This window comes from Camelus bactrianus, chromosome 10 (genome assembly GCF_048773025.1).
Source record: "Camelus bactrianus isolate YW-2024 breed Bactrian camel chromosome 10, ASM4877302v1, whole genome shotgun sequence".
In the NCBI taxonomy this organism is placed as follows: domain Eukaryota; kingdom Metazoa; phylum Chordata; class Mammalia; order Artiodactyla; family Camelidae; genus Camelus; species Camelus bactrianus.
In genome coordinates, this window is record NC_133548.1 from 16947507 (window position 1) to 16969326 (window position 21820).

The window sequence follows — 21820 nt, forward strand, 5'->3', positions numbered from 1 at the left end:
CGAGACGGAAGGGCCGGGGCTTCTGCAGAGAGGCCTCGAGCCCGGGCAGGCGAGACCCCGCAGGACCTGCTCCGCAGAGCGGGGATCGCACCTACTTGCGGAGCTGGAGGAGCCGGCGCCGGCGCTCCGGGGACGCGCGTTCTGTGTCGAGCCCTCGCCTGGACTCGCCCGCCGGCGCTGTGCGCGGGGCACCCGGGCCCAGGCAGCTGCACTCGGACCGCGGGGCCTTCCCGGTCTGGCTCCTCGGACGGTTCCGGGCGCAGTTCGCCAACTCCAGGCCGTGGGGCGCCCGGGTGTGTCTGCGCGCAGGCGGTGCCCACGCAGCCCCTCCGCGGAGTCGGGGCTTCCCCGATCCTCCCTCCCTGTGCCGGGTCCCCAGCCACTGGCCGCCCAAGCGGGAGGGGAAGCCGGGGAAGGGGCTCGGGGTCAGAGGGCAGCCAGGAAGGGGCGGGCCGCCCGCTGCCACCTCAGCGCTCTACGGCCTGAGTGCACAGGCCGCCTTCCCATCCCTGGCACGTGGGGGCGCCTCCCTCTTCCTCTCAGCCTTAATTTCCCCGTTGTAAGGCCGAGTCACTGAGGTTTCTGAGCAAACTTTTGCCGGCTTGTAGCCCATGGATAAGCCTTTTCGGATTAAGGCGAGGGCATCCTTAAAACATCCTTCCCCTATGAAAGTTTTTGACCCGAGTTTGTAATTTCTCCTCCTTTGTTTCTGCAGAACATTTGTTGAACTCTGCCACATTCCGGGATTTTGGCAGTGAGTCAGACTACCCAGGTCCCAGGCCCGCGCAGAGCCTTGAGTAGGAAGTCTCCTTTTCCCAAGAAAAGAAATAAGCAGGATCCGCCCATACAGGTACGGCTGGGAAGACTTGGCTGTCTTCAGATCACTCCACTTCTTGTCTTCACTTTGGCCTTGCCACTAACGTCGTGACCTTGAGCAGCTCTCACGACTTTTTGGCCCTCTGTGTGATGTAAAATAAGCCAGTTTTCTCCATTTAAGACATATCATTCTGTTTAATTCAGATAAGTAGTCTTATTGAGTGCCTGACTTGTGCAAGATCTCTACTAAGTGCTGTGATAACAATGATGAGCAAAACAAACAGTGGGCCTGCACAGGTCACCGGGGAGGCAGACCGTGAGGACACATAAGAAAGATTACTGGGCGCATGGAAGCTTGCAGCAGGAGATTTAACCCCCGCCACACACACTCACACACACACACACACACAGGCCCCACATACGAAGTCCTACACACACATTCATTCACCCTCAACACTTAGGAAGTCATGGCAGAGTCCTAATCAGCTGGCTGGAAGGTGAGGTGTTGGAAACAGAAGGAAGGGCCTTGATAAGGGCCTTCCAGGTTAGAGTCACTGTGGAACATTAACAAACTGCAATAAACCTAATACCGCTGGAGCTTGCAGGGTTTGGGAGAAAGGCTGGCGAGAGAAGCAGGGTTTGGGTCATGAATCTTTATAAATAAAACATGATGATGATGATGTAGACTGTGGAATTCTCACTGAGGGCATTGGATATATATATTGTAATCTCCAGAGCAAACAATGTTTTAAAAAATCAAAAGGTATAACTACGAAGCCAAAAGAGGCAATCAAATGGAATACTAAAAAATGCTTGATTAATTCTAAAGGCAGGCAGAAAGGAAAAAAATGAACAAAGAGCAGATGGCACAAATAGAAAACAAGATAATTGACTTAAATCCAACCATACCAATAATTACATTCAATGTCATGACTAAGGACCTGTTAAAAGATCATCAGGCTGGATAAAATAGTAAGATTAAGTATACGTTTTTGCAAGAAACCTGTTAAATGAAAAACTAAACTTAAAAGTAAAACTAGAAAAAAAAATACCATGCAAATAATCATAAGAAGATGGCTATGATCCAAAAGCAGCAAAAAAATGTTGGCAAGGATGTGGAGATATTGAAACCCTTGTATACTGTTGGTGGGAATGTAAAATGGTACAGCTACTGTGGAAAACATTATGGTGGTGCCTCAAAAAGTTAAAAATAGAATTACCATACGACCCAGCAATTGAACTTCTGGGTATATTCACAAAAGAATTGAAAGCAGAGTCTTGAAGAGAAATTTGTTCACCTATGTTCTTAGCAGCATTATTATCTATAGCTAAAATGTGGAGGCAACCCAAGTGTCCATCAACAGATGAATGGATAAGCAAAATGTTGTATATACATACAATAAAATATTATTCAGCCTTAAAAAAGAAGGAATTCTGACACATCTATAACATGGATGAACTCCAAGGACATTATGCTAAATGAAATAAGCCAGTCACAAAAAGACAAATACTGTATGATTCCACTTATATGAGGTAGTTAGAATAGTCAAAAATCATAGGGACAGAAAGTATAATGGTGGTTGTCAGGAGCTAGGAAAGGGGATAATGAGAAGTTATTATTTAACAGGCACAGATTTTCAGTTTTACAAGATGAAAAAGAGTAATGGGGATGGATGGTGGTGAAGGCTGCACAACAGTGTTAATGTATTTAATACCACTGAACTGTAACCCCAAAATAGTTAAGATGGTAAATTTTATATGTATTTTGACACATACATTCAAAAAAAAAAAAAAAAAGAATAAGATAGCTGAAGCATTCAATATCTGACATAGACTTCAAAACAAAAAGAATTACCAAAATTTAAAAGGACATTTCATAATGACAAAATGATCAATTCATCAGGATGACAATTTTAAATGTTTGTACCCCTAGTAACAAAACTTCAAAATACATGAATCAAAAACTGACAGAACAAAAGGAGGAAATAGACAAATCAATAATTACAGTAGGAAAATTTACTGCCTCTATTTTAGTAATAGAATAGATCAAATGACAGCAAGGGCAGAAGACTTAAACATTATAAAACAATTTAACTTAATTGACATTTATAGAACATCAGACCCAATAACTGCAGAATATACTTTAAGTGCACATGAAACATTGACCAAAACAGACCATATAGTTGGTCCTAAAAAGGTCTCAGTTTCAAAGGACTGAAATTGTAGTTTATGCTTTCTAGTCACAATAGAACTAAAGTAACATTAACAAAGACAGCTGAATAATCCCTAAATATTTTAAAACTAAATATTTGCTAAATGAATTGCAGCTAAAAAAGAAATCACAAGGGAAAGTAGAGTGATCATAAAAACCCAACTTATCAAAATTTATGGGATGTAGATAAAGCAATGCTTAGAAAGAAATCAATAGCTTTAAATGCTTCTATTTGGCAAAAAACAGCTTAAAACCATTGGTGTAATCATCCGCATTAAAAAAGCTAGAAAAAGAACAAATTAAACACAAAGTTAATAAAAGGAAATAAAGGTAAGAATAGAAATGAAACAGAAGAGAAACAAACAGAAAAATCAATGAAACTAAAAGCTGGGTCTTTGAAAAGATTAATACAATTGAAAAACATTTACATGAACTGATCAAAAAATTTATTTCAATATCAGAAAAGAAAAAGGAGATAATATTATAGAACCTATAGGTATTAAAGAGATAATAAGGGAATGTTATACAAATTTTTATGTCAATAATTAGATGAAATGGACAAATTTTTTTAAAAGACACAAATAGCCAAAAGTGACATCAGAAATAGAAAATGTGAATAGCCCTATATCTGAAATTGAAAACAGAAGTAAAAATCTTCTGACAAAGAAAAACTCCAGGTACAGATGGCTTTACTCGTGAATTTTACCAAACATTTAAAGATTTTTTTAAAATCAATTTGACACAAACTTTGAGAAAGTTGAGAAGGAAAACACTTCCCAAAATATTTATGAGGTCACTATTACCCAGATGCCAAAAGCAACAATGCACTACAGAAAAGAAAGCTATAGCAGAATATCCTTCATGAAAATATGACGCAAATTCTTAATATCAAGCCAAATCCAACAATATAAAAAAAAGATGATACAACATGGCTATATGGGGCTTCTTGCAGGAGTATGATGTTGATTTAACATTTTTTTAAAAATCAGTATAATTTACCACATTAATACTTAAGAGAATTATATTATCTCTAGAGGTACAGGTAAAAACAGCTGACAAAAACTGAACCCGCATTCATAGTAAAACTCTCCACAAACTAGGAATTGAAGGAAATTCTTCTACCTGGTAAAGGGCAGTATGAAAAATAGTTCCAGTAACATTATACTTAAGAGTGGGAGACTGAGCACAATCCTGCTGAGATTGAGAACAAGACAAGAATGTCTTCTTTTATTCAACATTGCACTTGAGGTTCTAGGTCATGCAATAGAAAAATAAGAGACATAAATATGAAAAGAAAGAAGGAAAATCATCTTCATTCACAGGTAACATGGTTGTATACACTGAAAATTCAATGAAATCTCCCCAAAACTAGTAGGACTAATAAGTGAATTTAGCAAGGTCACAAGATACTACCAGGAGATGATTCTTCCTGGGTCTTTCATGTTTCTGCCTGCCCTGGAAGCAGGGACCCTGACTGCCTTTGTTCTGAGCTATACAGGATTATACACATGTGTATATATACATATAAGTATATGTGTACATGTGTGTATATATACATAGATGTACAGTGATCAACCCTGGATGACAGTGATACTGTTTGTCTCCAGAGCAAACGGTAGGTTTGTTTACTACTCAGTATAGTAAAGATAATGTTTCCCTTAAGGCCAAAGTTCAGGCAGGTTTACTGCTCATTTTAAAGGAATTGGGTTCCTTAAGCTTGGGTGTCCTCTCTGCTACACACCCTATTGGATGTGCAGGCCTCACTTTGTCCTCTTCACTCCGCCTTATAGGAATCAGGATTTGGGGAACCAAAAGCTCATACTGATTTATTGCTATTGCTGTGAGTAATAAACTGGCCTTTGTCTCTGACCCAGCATTTGCATGCTTTCTGCCAACATCCATGAAACCTGTTATTTTGCAGGTAGGGTAGAACCTTGAGCCTTTAAAGTTCTTGACAGATAAAAGATACAAATACATCAGCCACAACAAACTTAAAGGAAATTAATAATCTATTCATTTAAAATAACATGAAAGGCATAACATAAAATAACATTAAAATATCCATGTAATGGACTATTATGTGCTAATCATAATTCATGACTTCAAAAATATTTAATGTCATTGGGAAGTGTTCACGTATAAAGTTATGTGAAAAGAGATACAAATTTGAATGTGCAATATGCTATGTAACACAAAATACAGGTACATAAATTAAAACATTAACATTATAACAACATTGTAACAATATACCTGCTAGCAGTAGGATCATAACTAATTTTAATTTTATTGCTTTGCTTTATTTCCTGAATTTGCTATTATGAGTATGGATTTCCTTTACTATTATAAAATGTTTTAAATTGCATTTTCCAAAAATAAAATAAAATAAAATAAAATAAAATAACATGCAAGGCATAATATAGTGGTAAATTTATAAGATGTGTCTAAGACCTGTACACTGAAAGCTACGAGACCTTGCTGAGAGATATTAAAGACCTAAATAAATGCAGGGAGATTCTGTGTTCCTGGATAGGAAAATATTCACTTTTCCCCAATCAACCACTTGAATCTTGAGTGGAACAGAAGAGAGAAATGGCCTGTCCCTTCCATGGAAGGTATCCTCTCTTCCTCCCAGGACAATGCCCATGAGACTGTCTGTGAGCTCCCATAACAGAGATCCCAAGAGCATCTCTGGTTCCTATCTTTCCCTTCTCTTCTGCTCGCATGTGCTCCCTCACGCATCCAGTGAATTACCTTTCTGTGTCTAGTAGTCAAGTCGATTTCTAAAGAAACTTGTCTGGTGTAATAAATCTTGAGGAATCAGGATTTGTTGGTACGCTGCAAACCTGCCCAAGAGAGGGAGGGTGGTCACAAACCCAAGTGACTGATTGAAGCCATCAGAGGGCGAAACTGCTCTTTCATCAGCTATAAAATGGTGCTAGTCCCTGCTCTGCCCATTTCACAGCATCAGTGCTCAGACTGAAGCTCACATGTGCAATGGCTTTGCTGAGCAAGAGATGAAAATGGAAGACCTCAGGCTTATCTCCAGAGATTCATCTTAAAAGCCTTTTGAAAAGGCAAGAATGGAAAGAACTCACATTTGGAAGCAGGAACATTTGGAATTACACCCCTACCCTGCCACTTAGCCACCCATGTGTACGGTAGGTGTGACTGTGTAGGGATCCTCTGGGACACTGCATTTTCCCTTCCTCTCTGACCTGCTCCAGAAAGTACTCTTCACATATAACCTGCTTTAGAATTTAAAAATTAAAAGGACCTCCCCCCAAATCATCTAGCTCCCAAAAGGTGATATATAAAGAATGTGAATGAGAAATAAAACACGCCTACACAGCAGCTTGGCGAGAAGAATGACCTTGGTGTGCCCAGTGTTCATTATTGAAGCACAGACTTCTCTATCTTTTCAGGTTTTATGAGAGAGTGATGATTTCCAAGAGCCTCAGCCATGAAGGATCACCAGAGAGGCTGTGCGTAATCCAGACTGAGGCAGAAAAAGTATTATGAGGGATCAAGGAGAAGTAGCAAAAGCAGCGTGAGACTGGTGGGATAACGGTTCCCACCAGCAATCCTGATGTACAGACTTCCATCATTTGCACCCACAACCCTAGACTCTTAAAGATGGACTTCTCTCAAGAGCAAGCAGCTGTTTCGTTTCACCAAAGCTACATTGAGGTTATTTCTATAGGATAATAAGATTATTATGTGAAGAGTCCCTCTCTCCCCAAATTTCTGATTCTTTCCCTCTTGTTTTATTTTATTGGCCACAGCATCAAACCAAGTAAGCATCTTCCAGCTCAACCCCATTATCCGCTTTGTCTACACTTAAAGTTGCTCTTAAGGGGAGCTATATTTTTCCGTGGGAACAGATGAAATATAGTCTGTCATGAGAATAAGCGAGAACCATCTGGAATAGTTTCAGGGAGAACCAAATAAAACCCAATCAAATATGTTCGAGAAGCAAAAGAAGTTTAATGTGGCATTTTTATCCACTAATTTTAAAGGTTGAGTTGCCAGTGTTGATGGGGCTTATCCTCTGAACATAATCATACAAGTATGCCACATATATTTGTAGGAGCAGGGTTTGTCATTACAAAAGACTGGAAATAACCTAAATGTCTATCAGTAGGGAGCCTGTTAAATAAATCCATTTAGCCATATAGTGGATGGATACTATGCAGCTAATGAAGAAAATAAAACAGGCCTGAAATTTAAGAGAATATGGAATTTATTAGATATCGAATATAAAAACAAACTCATCTAAATAGGGACCCAGAGAGCTCCCTTTATTTCTCTCTGGGCTTTCCCACCTGAATCCCCATAAAAACATTTTGCCCATGCACAATGGCTAGCAAAGACTAAAAAGATGCAAAGCTTCCAAAAAATGACAGATGTTCAGCTTAAGGAGGCTGATGATGAGAGTCAAATGAGCCCATTCCTGGAGCCCGCTGTTTGTTCAGTCACAGTCCCAGGTCAGAACAACAGCCTTCCAGACCCGAGGTTAGTATGACTTCCCGAGAGTAAGACTGGCTGGCGTCACTGGCTGGGAGGTCCTCCACTTCCTGGTTTATTGCATCCTCCAGTTGCTTCACTACCCAATCCTGCTCCTGCTCCACTAGCACCGTATAGAACCTTTGCATGGCTAGAGGGTCCAAAGGGGGACAGAGAGGAATACTGAGTGGGTTTGCAGATTGGCCCCAGATATACCCAAGTCACAGCAGACCACCAGAGAACCTCTCATTCAGGGATGCTGAACTTGAGCCCTCCCTTCCTTGGGATAGATGTCCAAGTCTACCTGCTGCGTGCCCAATGGCTCTTTTTGGTTTCATTATCACAGCACCTGCCCACCAGATACCTTCATGGCTCATCAAATCCTGTAACCTGGCTTATGGCCTTGGCCTCACCATTGTCTACCTGCCTCTAGTGGCCCTTCACTCAGTCTGTTCTCCACATTAGCCTAAAAGATATCTGTGTAACATAAATGTTCTCTTATTCATTGCTATGTGCCCAGGAGGTAGAACAGTGTTCTGCATGTGTTGAGATGCAATAGATAAAATGACTGTCATGTTTCTATAACCTTCAGAGGAGAATCTAAACTCCATAGCATAACATACAGGGACGTCTATGTCACATACCTGTCTGTCTCACCTAGGAGACCACAAGCCCCACAGGGCAGAGCTCCATTTCATGCTGGCTTAGTCCCAATGCCCTACTTCAAGGTAGACACACAACAGACACCTAGAAGGGGTAACATACCTCAAGTGCCTATCAATTCCTGTTTACAAAGGAGCTTAAAGATATGAAAGTGAAACAGAGGGCCTAGAAGGGCTGGAGCTATAGGCCGCTAAAGGCAGAAAAAGAAGACTCCACTATTGGGTTGTAGAGGGGTGGCTGGGGCATCTCTGAAGGATGCAGGATTGAGAGGTCAGCTCCACTCACCGTGTTTTAGCAGGAGAGGTGTAGCTGCAAAGACGAGGCGGAACCAGCCAGGCTCCTTACACATAAAGGTCTTGCCACAGGACAATATCAGCTTTTTGTCCAGGAAGCGGCGATGGAGGAGCAACTCTTCCTCAAATGTGCATGGGTCCAGGTACTAGGGAGGACAGAGGCACAGAGCTGAGCCCAAGTCCCACCAAGCACATCATCTCAAGAACACCTGTCTTCACTCCCAGAGCTCACCTTTCTCAAGCTGATCCAGACATAGAGGCCAGAGCCATGACTGAGAAAAGGGATCTTCGATGACTTCAGTTCATTAGTGATGAACCTGTGAGCCTCCTGCAGCCGGGAGTGGTTAGTGGGCAGGTACACATTGTCAATCCATTCTGGATGGGTGGAGGAAGAGGGCTGTCACAGATCTCAGGGCTGAGACCTGCCAGAGGGTTCCTTACCAAATGCTCCCTACCTGGGCTGCATGCCTTCTGGTTCCATCCAAGCCTGACTATATTATATTTGAGTCAACGGCTTCCATACTCAACACACCCACTTCTTACCTATAGATTTGATGGAGACTCTGGGCTTCTCAGTATTTGAATAGGAATGTTCTGTTGAGTTTACACCCTGGGGCAATTAAATCGGGGTATCCCCTAAACAGGGTTGATGCTGCTATTGTCAACTGAGCAAGTAGCAGGGACTCATAGCTCCCTTACTTCCTGCCTGAGAGCCTCACAAATGGACTTTGAGGAACCCAGACGTCCTGGGGGATGATCTTATCCCAACTGTTCTCAGCACTGACATCATATTAGATCCACCTGGGGTTTCTGAAAGGCAATGCCCAGGTTGTATCCCCAGACATCTTAATTTGGAATCTTTGGGATGGAGCTCACACATCAATATTTAAACCCTCCAGGTAACTCCCGTGTGCACCCAAGGTTGAGAACCAGTGTTCAAGAGGCTGGGAATCTGGTTTCTACCAAATAGCAAAGGGCCTAGCACCATGCAGGGAGGCATCCAGTTGGATTTCTCCTATCTACCCGTTTCCCAGCCAAAGCTAAAAGCAAATGGTTTTCCAAACCTGATTACCTGATTACTTTTGTTTGTTTCATTATATCCCAGCTTTTAATTTAAATCCTCCAGCCATGAGGCCTGGCCTGGAATGGAGCTCCGTACCTCTGTCCTGGAGCAGCCGATGCAGCTTGTACTGGGTGATGCCAGAGATGCCATGAAGGTAGCCAAAAGAGCTCATGGCCAAGGCCACCTCCTTGTTATGGGTGTACAGAGTGCCAAAGCGGAAGCCAGAGATGCCGAAATCCTAGAAGAGAAGTAGGGAAAGGAATACCTGGTTGGTCTGCCTTCTGCTCCCAGCGCCACTTCCTTCCCTACCCAAGGACAGGCAGCTGGGGCTCACCTTACTGGTGCCCCAGATCATATGGGTCTTGTTGGGGTCAGGCAAGCTGGAGAGGAGAAAGGACAAACAAGATCATGCAGGAGTATTTGAAGGATGAAGACATGGGGTCTATGAGGGGAAGATGAAAGTGGACTGGAGGTCCTTCCTAGACAGGAGGGCCTATGGGACCCAACATTCAAGAAAACAGTTGCCCCACTTAAGCCAGGAAGTCAACAAAAGGTATCCTTGTGGAACTAGATGGGACAGCTCTCAAGTGCCCACTGATGTCTGGGACCCTCAGCCTGGCTTGTGGTCTTCCTAAAGCTGCTCCAAAGCCACCTTCTCAGCAACTGGCTCTTCACACATGAGGGCCGCCCACCACTTCTAAGATGTATCCACCTGTTTCTTACTGCCCCACCTTTGGTGAGTCTGTTCCTTCTTCCAAGCATGCACTTCCCTTGCTTTGGCTGCTGAATCCTATCCTAGGACCAAATACCACCCTTAAGAAAGCTCTGCCCTATTTCCTTTGTTTCCCTGTACACTGCTTATCAAGAAGCTCCTACCCTGACCTTCTGTAGGGATTTATCCTGACCTTTGACAGTGCATTTTCTGCCTTTCCCTACAGTTATCTTGTGTACAAAATGGCATTTAGAGAAGACGCTTGAAGGGAAAGCCAATGTTTTGGTCACTTTCACACTCGTGGTGGCTGGTGGCTGTTAGTTCAGTTTCTAGCACGTAGCAAATTAAGTTTATAGCACATGAACTCAAAAGCAGAAACTTCATGGTTCTCATTCCCAACTCCAGCTGAGACCAACTCACCTCTCCATGCTCAGAACACTACGGAATGTGATGGACTCATCAAACACAGACAGCATGTAAATCTCATCTATAATCACGTGTAGGCTGTGCCTGCAGGTTAGACGAAAGGGGGAGAACAATATCTAGGATCTCTCTAATCTTCTCTTGCTTCCTTTTATGGTCTTCTCTGGACACAGATCAGATACTCCTACTGCCCCGGCAGCACACCCAACCCTTCCAAAAGGCATGGTAAGGTAGAAGAGGGTTGTTCACCAGAGAGGACCTTTCACCCTGACTTGAGGGTACTAGGAAGGAGTAGGACCTAAAAGACATGCGTGAGAACATCTCCCTAACCCTTCAACCATCAAGCAGAGACCAACGGGAAGGGGCTGGGCATCCCAGGGAATTTTCGTCTGGTCCAGTCAGGAGCTTCCACTCAGGGCCTGATTTGAATAGTGATATTCAGGGGGCTAAGGGCTCATGTACATCATCTTTATTCTCCCAGCAGCCCTCTGAAGCAGGACCGTTCCCTCCAACTCACAGATGAAGAAACTAAGTTTCTGAGAAATAAAGTTAATTCCCGCAATTAGCTGGTGCTAGAGCTGGATTGTGAACCTACTTCTGTCAAATTCCGGCCCACGGCATCCAGCATTCTTCCTCTTGTCCCCATGTTCTGCCTTTAACTGATCTAGATAGTTATGAAGTTTGAATAAGTGTGTTTCTTCCAGAAAATGGAAGACTGTCTACCCTAAGAGGGCTATTTTCAGACTCCAGAGAGAACTGATGTTAACATGTTCTTAGGAATGGGCCATGAAAGTTCTACAGGGACATGTCTTCACCCCACAAGGTCTAAGAGTCTATCCTCCTTGGCACCTCAGGCCAAGTAGTTTGGGAAATGGATGCTGGGAGAAAGTACTTATGCTGCAAGAAGTGGAGAAGCAGCAGAACTATGTGATGACTGTTATGCAGATATGGGCACGTGGGCAAAGGCCAGAAAGGAAACGGCAAAAGGGTTTGGTTGAAATAGTCAGCATGTGGGTGCTTTTCATTTCAATTTCCACTAGTTGTACATAACTTTACAAAGTACAAAGTAAGGATATTTAGGGTATATTATTTCTGGTTTTGACTTCTTGACTATAAGTGAGAGGGAACCCTTTTTAGGGACTTCATCTTGTCTCAAGGGGTGGAACTCATACTTCTTGGCAAATTCCAGATATTCCATCAGTGAGTCTTGGGAGTAGATGTGTCCCAGAGGATTCTGAGGGTTGATTAGCACGAGGCCTCGGACCTTTTTCCCCTAAAAAGAACCGAACAGAACCAAGTGAACACGAATCCTTCACATCTACATCAAGTTCAGAAAAGGATCAGGTCAGGACACCCAGTACCGGACACCAGGACACCCAGTACCGGACACCTAATCAAGGCTTGGGTGGGATCCTGCAGGAGCTACTATCACATTGTCCACAGAGTGGGGATCAGGCAGAATCTCTGGGTGCTGCCATAGATGGGGCTCAGGGCTCCTAGGGGGACATGCCCCTGGGGCACTGCCTCTTTTGCAGAAGGAGCCCACACTGTCTAGGTCAACAAGTTGTAATACAGGAGTCTCAGTACTCAAGGCCTTTCACGGGCAGCAGTGCTTACCCTGAAGACGTGGTTCCCTCCTTACCTCAAGCTTAGCATTGAGCAGGGCTTGCTCCAACTTGTCCACGGTGAGCTGGAATGGATGTGTGTTTGCATCACTGACCTGGAAGATAAACACTACCTGAGAATTGCCTACCTGGAAGCTCCCAAGCCTTGATTCCTCATTCCTGTAAACCCCAAACAATCCTTTACCTTCATATCCAGGGCACTAGTCCCACATGCCTTCTTTGTCTTGATTTCTCCAACCTTCTCCCATCATCACTTATATGGGAGGAAAGCAAGGTCCCCTACACCTTTGAAATGCCCCTAGAACATTCCATCACCTAGATGGGCTGAGCAGGGGAAGGGAACCTGTACTGACCTGACTCTCCAGGTCGACAGGAACTAGATCAACCTTCGCATACAGGTGGGCACTAAAGACGAAGTCACTATAGGTGGGAGTGGGGACCAGAAAGGCCTCTGAAAGCACAGAGAGACCAAGTTGTCAGTGCAGGGTCTCCTAGTCAGAACCTGCCAGGACCCCCGGGACCAGCAGCAACACAACCCTCAGAGAAGGTAGGCTGGGTAATCCCTCCTACTTAGAGATGAATGCCTTGGGGCAGGGCTCTATTAAAGTTATCCATTCTTATAAACATGATTTGGGGAACAAAACTCAAGTTTCCTCTTTGTGGGCACACTAAAGGAGAAAAGGGATGAATATTGCTGGAAGTGACTTGGAATCCAGGGACTCAAGCCAGGCTTGCTAGAAGGTAGAGCCCGGGTCATCCGGCAAGCCTTGTCAGCTCCGGGTCAACACTGGAGGCTGAGGTTCAAGCACAGGGAGGGCACTTATTGCTCTGCGTGGCTCACGTGATCTCACAGGCCTGGTGAGCCGATGGGTCCTTTCCTCCCCATCCACTCAGCCTCAATGATGAGCGAATCAAGGACCCACTCCTTTGAGTGAAACTGGCCATCTCGGTAACAAGCCGCCCATGCAGCAGGCACATGAAGATCTGAGGGTTTTGTTTCAGGTTGTTAAGAGGCATTGTTAAGAACAGATCTCTCAAGCCTTGTTTGGTCTAGAGCTCAGTTTTCAGGTTCTTTGTTTTGAGGAGACAGAAAATCTGTATAGTTTAAGCCAGGTTACCAGGGTTCTCTGCTTTAGAGTTGAGATCAAAAGTCCAACACTATGAGTTGGCTCCCATTGTCACCATTCCTGGGGCAGACCTCCTTGAGGATTGTCCCAAGTTACTATTAAATGGGAATCTAAATCCCTTGTTCCTATATAAATAGGGGTAAGACGTTCTAACCAGGGCAGAAGGCACGCCAGCAATTTAGGGGAAAGGCCTGGAGTCAAGATGCTCTTCTCCCATAAGGCCAGTGCCCCGGTGCTCCTGCCCAGGTGCTGCTACTCCTGAGGGAGAGCAGAGCCCACTGACTTACCACCTGGATCACACAGAACCGTGGCCAGTGCGGAGAAGACAGAGGAGCAGCCGTTTAGAACAACCACCTGAAGAAGATACACAGAAGGCAGAAGTCGAAAACCAGTCCCCATGGAAAGGGTAGTTCTCCTGTCTCCCTCCCCCTGGGAGGACAGACATAAGCAGTCTCCCCTCCAGGACCCATGGCCTTCCCTCCGCCCTGACTCTGAGGGGCTCCACTAGAAATGCAGAGAGGCCTCCAAGAACACAGTCCTCCACCGGGGTGGCAGGAAGGCTGGAAATACTCACATTTTCCGGATCAAGGGGGGCCGGTGCCTTACAGTAGTAGGTCAGGAACTGGGCCACTTCTTCCCGCAGGCTGTGGACAGACTCAGAAAGACCGTGTGGTTCTCAGGCCCGTGGGCTTTCGTCTTTCACAGTCTAGACTTCAGTCTTTTTGACAGAGCAAAGCGTCCAACCTCCTTTTACAGAGCTTACAGGGGACTGAGGCTCTCAACTCCCCAGCTGACACAGACATTAACTGTGAGACTTTGGACAAGAACTCGAGCCTTTTGAATTATAGGGCAGTGCACTTTCTACTACTCCAGCCTGCCTCCGATGGTATTTTGTTTTAGGCATTTTCTAGAAATCATTACCCAAAGAAATAGGTAGGTAGGCAGTGAACAGAGAATCTGGCACCTTGAGTCCTTCCTTGGATGAGGACAGGTGCCTGTGGACCAGGAGACCACAATCTGGAAGCTACTTACAATGGCTGCCCTCTCCAATCAGAATATTGCAGAAGGTCATCATCAATGTAGTTCATGTCACTCCGACTCAACTGTGGACAAATAGAGCATGAGGACAACCAGACCAGGGAAGCCCAAGAGGCTTCATCTCATTCCTAGGATGCACATGGGTGTTTGCCCTACACCACGGGGCCTCCCAGAGGGAAACGGGTGTACATGCCACATGCTCCCTAATGAAAGAAGCCTTCAATTCATTCTTGTCAAAGATTACACAAATAGATGATCACAGGGAAGTGTTTGACAACCCCCCCCCCAAACTCTACATTTGGGCCAGAGGCTCCCTTGGCAGCTTACCCACCATATACCCACCCAGAGAACACTTCCTAACACAGCAAGGCCAGCCAGGAGGCTAGACGTGCTATTCTAGAAGCTATTTCCTCACTCCCTTTCCCAAACTTCTAAGTCTTATTCCTGTATATACCGCATGCCAAAGAACATTCTGGAGGGCTCACGCCTGAAGGTGGGTCCCAGCACAGCCCTGAACATGGCTTACCCTTTCAGTTAGCAGATCAGTACAGAGCTTGTTCTCACTGGTACCAAGGTTGATGAAGCCCTGGAGATGGATGGAATCTAATCTCAGTTCTCTTGCCCTGCCCTTGCTGACCCCTTTAAAAATGGCCCAAGTACTCATGCTAGCTTAGCTCAGATGGAGATCTCACTGCTCCATGAAGCAATGCAATCCATGTTTGACAACTTTAATGTTAGAAAAATTTCCACAAACACAGTATCTTATGGCTTGCCAATCTCCCCCTTTAGAGCCATGTAGATAAAAATAATAGTTACATTACGTACCAGCTATCATTCACTGAGTTCTTACTATGTTTCAGAAGCTAGATTAAGTGCTTCATGTATATTGCCTTAATTCTCCTAAGAAAAAGTTCTATAATGATCTCTGCTTAAAGAGAGTGAAGCTCAGAAAGGTTGAATAAACTACTAACCATGTGACCTTGGTGATGGGCAGAATTTCACCTGCCTGGCCCCAGAGCCTGGGTCCTTAACCACCACAGGCCCTGCCTGTATCCACCTCTGCTATTTCCACTTCCATGGAAGGGCCCTTCAAGTTACTGGAAGAGGTATGATCCTTCAGAGGCCAGTGGAGATGCCTGACTCACTTGGCCCCCAGAAAAGCAGACGGCCACTGGCCACATATCACTTAGGTGGTTACAGAAGGAAAGGTGTGACTAGTGTGGTCCTCCGCCCGCTGGCTGGAGAGCTGTTGTGAAACTCCCTTGCTGGAAAGCGTTCTGTTGATCCCCGTCATCCTTAGGATAACATCCTAATGCCTCACAATGGCCTAACTCCACCCATACCTCTTGTTCCAGCACTGTCTCTACTCTGGCCACAAGGACCTCCTTTCCCAGTCACCCCAAGCTCTTCCCACCTTAAAGCATTCACACATGCTGTTCCTCCATCCTGGAGCCCCCCTGCCCCACGCCCTGACCACCACAGATTCAGACTTTAAAACACCCTCCCTGCCACTTTAAGCAGGCATCCCCTTTGTGATCTTGGAAACATTCATATTCATTTCCCCAATGACTGACCCAGCTCGTCAGCTTTCTTGGCCACATCACCTTGTTTCTGGGCCCATCCCCTGCCCTTACATATAAGGAGACAACAGTGCCTACTTCATGGGGCTGGGAAGAGTCAGTGAGAGGGCACAGGACTCGGCACAGGACTGAATAAATCCTAGAGATGGGGGCCCTCGAATATGTCCCCCATCCTCACCGAAGTGTTCTTGTCCTCATGGTATTTGTTTCCTTGGTAGGTGTTGTAGTCCTGGAAGCTGCCGTGGTATAAAGCAGAGGTTTCAACCCCACGGTTGGACAGGACATAGTTGATAGATGTATCTTCAAAATTAGTCAGTTGGTAAAATATCTTGTAAATCTGCTTGGATACTTGGGCCTGTTCCCTACTTCTGACATCACCCTTAGAGTCCTCAGAAGGGCAAGGTGGTTGGAATTTCTGGCCTCCGGTGGCCCCAAATTGTAGGTGGTTGACCATCTGGAACATTAAGCGACCCAGGAGGGCTTCCTGCCCCCAGATGGGCTGATTGTGCCCCTGCTCCTCTGGCACCAGGTCCTGCTGCTGGTGCCTGGTCGCCAGCTGCGTGATGTGATCCGCCACGGCCTGCTGCAAGGACAGCACCATCTCCATCAGACAGGTGTGGATGCTATGGTTCCTGGAGGCCTGGTCCCACACCTGGCCGTCAGACATGTGGGGGATGTCTGATGGGTTACTCCTGCTCTGGATACTCATATGGGCCTCATCTGGCTGGCTAGAACCTGCAGAGAAAGAGAGACGTTCCACTGCAGCAGAGGAGACTCCCTGAGCCTCAGGTCCAGGCCTGAGCTCAGGCTGGTCACTGGTCCCTCCTCCCGCCAGGCCTTGGCTGTAGGCCCAAACTAGTTCAGTAAGAGCTGCCTACTCATTCAAGGGCAATGCCTAGGTGGCCCCCAGCCCACGCACTGGAGCACCGTCCTCGTGTCATTAACACGTGCTCTGAGGAAGAGCCTTAGGGGCTACTTTGAGAAAAAGGGGGGAACTGAACAGGTAGGTTGTGGATTCTTCAACCACAGCAATTCCTGCTTCATAGAGTTCTAAGTGAGAAAGGGATTCTGCTGCTAAAAACAACAACAACAAAAAAAACAAAAACAAAAACAAAAACAAAATAAGCAAGACCTGTCATTCTTTTAGAATAGGGGTAAGAAAACTACCGCCCAAGGGCAAACTAGCCTTCCATTTGTTTTTGTAAATAAAGTTTTATTGGAACACAGCTGTGTTTGCTTGTTTCTGTATTATCTATGACTGCTTTTGTACAACAGCAGCAGAGTTGAATAGTTGTGACGCAGCCCACGTGGCTCACGAGGCCTAATATATTTACTATCTGGCCCGACACAGAAAAAGGTTCCCAACTGCTGTTCCAGAATGTCAGCCCTACTTTTTGCCTTTTTTCCCCAAGTTGGCCTTACCAGATGTTCAAAGCTCAGTCCTTCCAGTCCCCTGCTTCGTATCACTTCCTGTGAATGCCTTTCACCTGCTCACTGTGACAGCCACCTTGGACTTGCATCACTGGTAACCATGGGTGAGAGCCATGGTTCTCGAACTTTAAAGTCCACCAGAATCATTTAGAGGGTTTGTTGGGACACAAATGGCTAGTCCTCATCACCAGATTTTGTTTCAGTAGGTCTGGGGTGGGGGCTTGAGAATCTGCAGTTCTGACAAGCTCCTAGAACTGTATTTTGAGAACCTCTCTTCAGACTTACCTTCTGTCTGAAAAAAAGTCAAAATGCTGAATAAGACCTAAGAAACATCTTTTTAAGGTCTCAAGGAAAAAAAAAAATCAGATAACAAGAAGCCAGAAGGTAAGTAAATTTTAGGCTAACAGCTGCTTCTAATTCATTATGACAATCCTCATATCCCCAGACACTGAGAGCTTTTTTTAAAAATCTAGACTCATGCACTTCCCAACAAATGTCATCTTCTAAGTTCTTCTTCTACATTACACATCCCCCATCCCCAATATACAAAACCTTGTTACTTCTTTTATAGGTTTGTGGCACCAGTACTTCAAAGTACTGGGCACTCAGCCCAACCTCTCCAAACCATCTTTAGTTGCTTGAGATGTTCCCATAGCAACTTGTACTTCTCTGTAATGACACTTAATTTTGTTACTCGTTCAGTATCTGCCCAGGTCAGCCTTTGTCATCATATCCTTAGCCTGGTGCCTGGCACATAGGTAATTAGTGGGAGAGGCACACCACAACGATGTGGCCGAGTTAGTGAAGAAATGAACCATGACTGAAGACTCTAAGTTATGAAAGATGGAGCAACAGCCAGATAAAGCCACAGGACAGAGGTGTACCGTGTCCTGAGTTAGGATGCCAAACTTTCATCAACAGGGATATAAAGAACCTCACTCACCAGTATTAGAAACATAACTATTTAGAAAGAAATTGAACAAATAAAAGCTCTTATTCTTGGACCAACACTTTGTTCCACAAGCAAAAGCTTCACTCTGGCCCAAGCTCCCTCCCCTAGAAGAGGGTAATTTCAATGGGGCTCTCAACTCTGGGAGTAAGTAGGTCACACTGTTCTTCCAGAAACTTGGATAACACAGAAGGATAGTTCAAGGGTCAAGTAGGATTCTTTTGGTTTTGCCTTCCAAAAGGTGGTACGCATCATCCCTGTTGGTCTTGATGAGTGCTGGTGGGAGGGGCCGAGATGGCAGAGATGACCTCCCTTCTTTGGGCAAGAAGCTATCACCAGGGCACTTCTGCCTTCTCCCAGGGCTGGGCTGTCACATATGAAATGTGTTTCTTCTATTTCACCTTAATAACTAAATCAAAGATGTGACAGCTCTGTAGACAAGCACACAGGCCCAGAATTTAAGCAGTTCTACCAGTTCAGGCTAGATTAGGGATTCCCTTGGACTTCTTACCCTGGAAGTCCTTGCTGTTAACAAGGTCCCACTACTCTGCCCCATCCACCCAGCCCTCAGCCGGGGACTCCAGGTTCAGAGGAAACAGGGATCAGGATGCAGTAGGGAAGCTGGAGGCCAGTGTAGCCCAATAGGCCATTGGAGGAAGGAGGCTGGAAGCAGTTGGAATGAGGACCTCTCCAGGCAGGCTTATGGGCCAGAAAATAGGGCCAAGCCAAGTAACTGCAAAAAGTGTGTTTTCCTGGTAAATATATTTTCTGATAAGGAAGCGAGTGTGCAGAGAGACTAGGGGGAACTTAGAAGTTAGACCTCTGCCAAGACTTGTCTTTTCTATAGGAAAAGTCTATTGTGAATGACGTTGTTCCACAAAGGCCATAATGTCCTTAAATCTCAGCCCTAAGTTGTCTGGTTGGGATACACGGACCCTCTCCTCAAGTCTTCTTGGCTATACCCTTGGTTTCAATATTTCTCATCCTTCAACCATCTACCTCCCAAGACACACTCAGGGGCCTTCTACAGAAGCAGTGTCTCAGAACCAGCCCACTGGTGCCCTCTCATAAGAGCTGAAAGACAGATCTTAAACAGTAGGAACTGGGAATGGGGAGTGAACATGGGAAATGAACGAGGAACAAGGTCTCCTGTCCATCTGGGATGCCAGCACCTGGGTATACCGTTTATACCAGGTACTTCTACTCTCACTTTTCCTAGCTCCTTACAAGCCCTTCTAGCTCTGTCTTGCCCTCTGGCCTTCTTTCCCTTTGCCATGCTCCAGCCTCCCCTGCTGTCTCAGTACTCCAACCTAATTCAGATTTTTCCTTCTCAATGTAGTAATTATGAGAAACATTGTCAAGTCTTCTTTATGTGCATGGGAAGCAAGGTGTCTGGGGATATAAACCCCTAAATACAAGTTGCAAAACTGAAAAGTCAGGTAAAAGAAGCCTCAAGAAGCTTCGATTCTGTTTTTTAGTCGCCACTTACCAATTGTAGGATGTTGGAAGAATTATCTCCCCTGTCTGGGCATCAGTTACTCATGCAAGATAAGAAGATACTTACCTCAATTAGAGGTTAAACTGAAGCTCAATGAAGACAAGTAAGTTCTAGTGTTCCACAAGAGAACCAGGATTTAAATCTAAGATCTCCCACTTTAGCTTATAACTCGTGGGAAGAAGAGTGAATTGGCAGAAAACCAGTCCTTGCACAGACTGTAGCTTGGCTTCACATCACATAATGCCCAGGAAGTCTCAAGTTTTGAAGCTGGATTAACTCATCCAACAATATTGTCATCCTGTACTGTTGGAGACTCAAAGTCCCTGAGCAGGAGCAAACAAATCTGGAAGCAGTTACCTTAGATTGTAGATTTCTCAAAAGGATTGTTTTTCAAATACAGTGTCCAGCACAGAGAAAATCCAGACACATGAGTAAATAGTATGAGTTAAAACCAGCACAGGCAACAAAGACCAATTGGACTTGAGGTACTAGGGGCAGATTTTAAAATAGTTGCTTTTCTGTTTAAGGAGATAAAACCTAAGCCTGAAAGTTGACAAAAACTGAAGTTATTAAAATGACAGATTTAAAGATGATAAGAGATTCTAGATGTTAAAATACAATGACAAATGAAATCTCAATGGAAGAATTTAATAGCCTATTAGATACAGCTCAAGAGAAAATAAGTGACCTGGAAAAAGAGGCTGAAGAAACTTTCTAGAAAGTCTTCTTGGCTAAACCTTTGGTTTCAATATCTCTCACCCTTCAACCATCTACTTCCCAAGCCACACTCAGGGGCCTTCTATAGAAACAGCATCTCAGAACCAGGCACTTCTTTAACCTAAGAAGTCTCTTAGCCAAAAAGCCAGCCTCCGACTCAATCAAAAAACTGAAGGGTTTGAATTCATAAATGGGAAATAAGGCCACTCATTGTTGCTGGAAATAGCTAACATTGTTCCAGACATCTCAGCCAGAAATATTAGGCAAGGAAAGAAATTAGAGTTAAAAGCAGGGATTTAGATTCTTGCTATCCACAGATTACTACTGTCTACCTAGAAGACATAAAAGAATTAACAGAAACTCTACAAGAGAATTTAGTATAGTTATAGAATAGGGGCCCACTTCATCTTTTTGTAAATCCAGTTTTACTGGAACACAGCTACACCCATGCTGTATATACATGCTGGCCAGACTCTGGGTGTAAATACTAGACCAGCATTTTCCACCCGGGTCACTTACCTAATGATTGAGCCCAGAGACGGCCCAGCAGCCTCGTCTACATGCAGCTTCATTTTCATTTAATCCTAGCTGCTAGGAGGGAAGGATTATCCCCAACTCTCAGATGGGGAAAATGAGGGCATAATTTATGACCTGCTGTTGAATTTAACACATTCCCCCAATATATCCAGAATGAGTATGGATGATGTAAGGTATCTGGAGGTCACAGACGGAAACCACAACATTTTCAACAACTAACACTGACTGGGCACTGCCTCGAGCCAGGCTCTGGTCTAGGTTCTTTGTACGCACCACCTGATTTAATCCTCAAAATGGCTCTATCAGGAGGGTATCACCATTAGCCTTACTTTACAGATGAGAAAACAGAGGCTCAAAAGCAGGAAGTGAATCACACAAGTTCACACAAGTAGGATGGGAAAGGGGAGCTTGAAACCCAAGTCTGTGAACCCCAGGCCCCACCGTCCTCTTAACCATCCCTCTGTGAAGCCTCTCACTGGAAGGACACAGATACCCTCAGAGCTTGGCATTCACTTTCAGGGATCCAGAAGACTCATAAGTCCGTCGTTAGTCCCGCCCTGCAGGAGCCCAGGTGAAGCCCAGGCATTGTTTGGCCTGAATCCCCCTCTTACCCCACCTCCAAGGCTCCTGACC

At 44.8% G+C, this 21820-nt stretch overlaps 1 protein-coding gene and 1 long non-coding RNA gene across 10 annotated transcripts in view; one reads left to right on the top strand and one right to left on the bottom strand.

Annotated features, from left to right (window-relative positions):
• The first annotated feature begins 136 nt into the window (after positions 1-136).
• LOC123619569 (uncharacterized) lies at positions 137-7143 on the top strand. Its single transcript, XR_006728216.2, has 3 exons — positions 137-293; positions 716-850; positions 6451-7143. It is a non-coding gene; the product is annotated as an uncharacterized LOC123619569 (long non-coding RNA).
• The window catches only part of LOC105076490 (putative inactive 1-aminocyclopropane-1-carboxylate synthase-like protein 2), a 78463-nt gene continuing 57502 nt past the window's right edge, over positions 860-21820 (bottom strand). For 4 of the 9 annotated variants that reach the window (XM_010964650.3, XM_045523817.2, XM_010964649.3 and 1 more), the window contains 14 exons: positions 16234-16790; positions 15002-15061; positions 14470-14540; positions 14012-14081; positions 13725-13791; positions 12664-12761; positions 12328-12405; positions 11858-11958; positions 10683-10772; positions 9885-9930; positions 9647-9788; positions 8720-8862; positions 8480-8633; positions 7234-7682 (listed from right to left, as the gene is read on the bottom strand). In XM_010964650.3, coding sequence (XP_010962952.2) covers positions 7501-7682; positions 8480-8633; positions 8720-8862; positions 9647-9788; positions 9885-9930; positions 10683-10772; positions 11858-11958; positions 12328-12405; positions 12664-12761; positions 13725-13791; positions 14012-14081; positions 14470-14540; positions 15002-15061; positions 16234-16764 — 1833 coding nt within the window. In that variant the 5' untranslated portion in view covers positions 16765-16790 and the 3' untranslated portion in view covers positions 7234-7500. Of the gene's footprint in view, positions 5872-7233; positions 7683-8479; positions 8634-8719; positions 8863-9559; positions 9789-9884; positions 9931-10682; positions 10773-11857; positions 11959-12327; positions 12406-12663; positions 12762-13724; positions 13792-14011; positions 14082-14469; positions 14541-15001; positions 15062-16233; positions 16791-17477; positions 21787-21820 lie in introns of those variants that run through there. The other 5 variants (XM_074372141.1, XM_045523819.2, XM_045523818.2 and 2 more) reach the window with 5 other exon arrangements.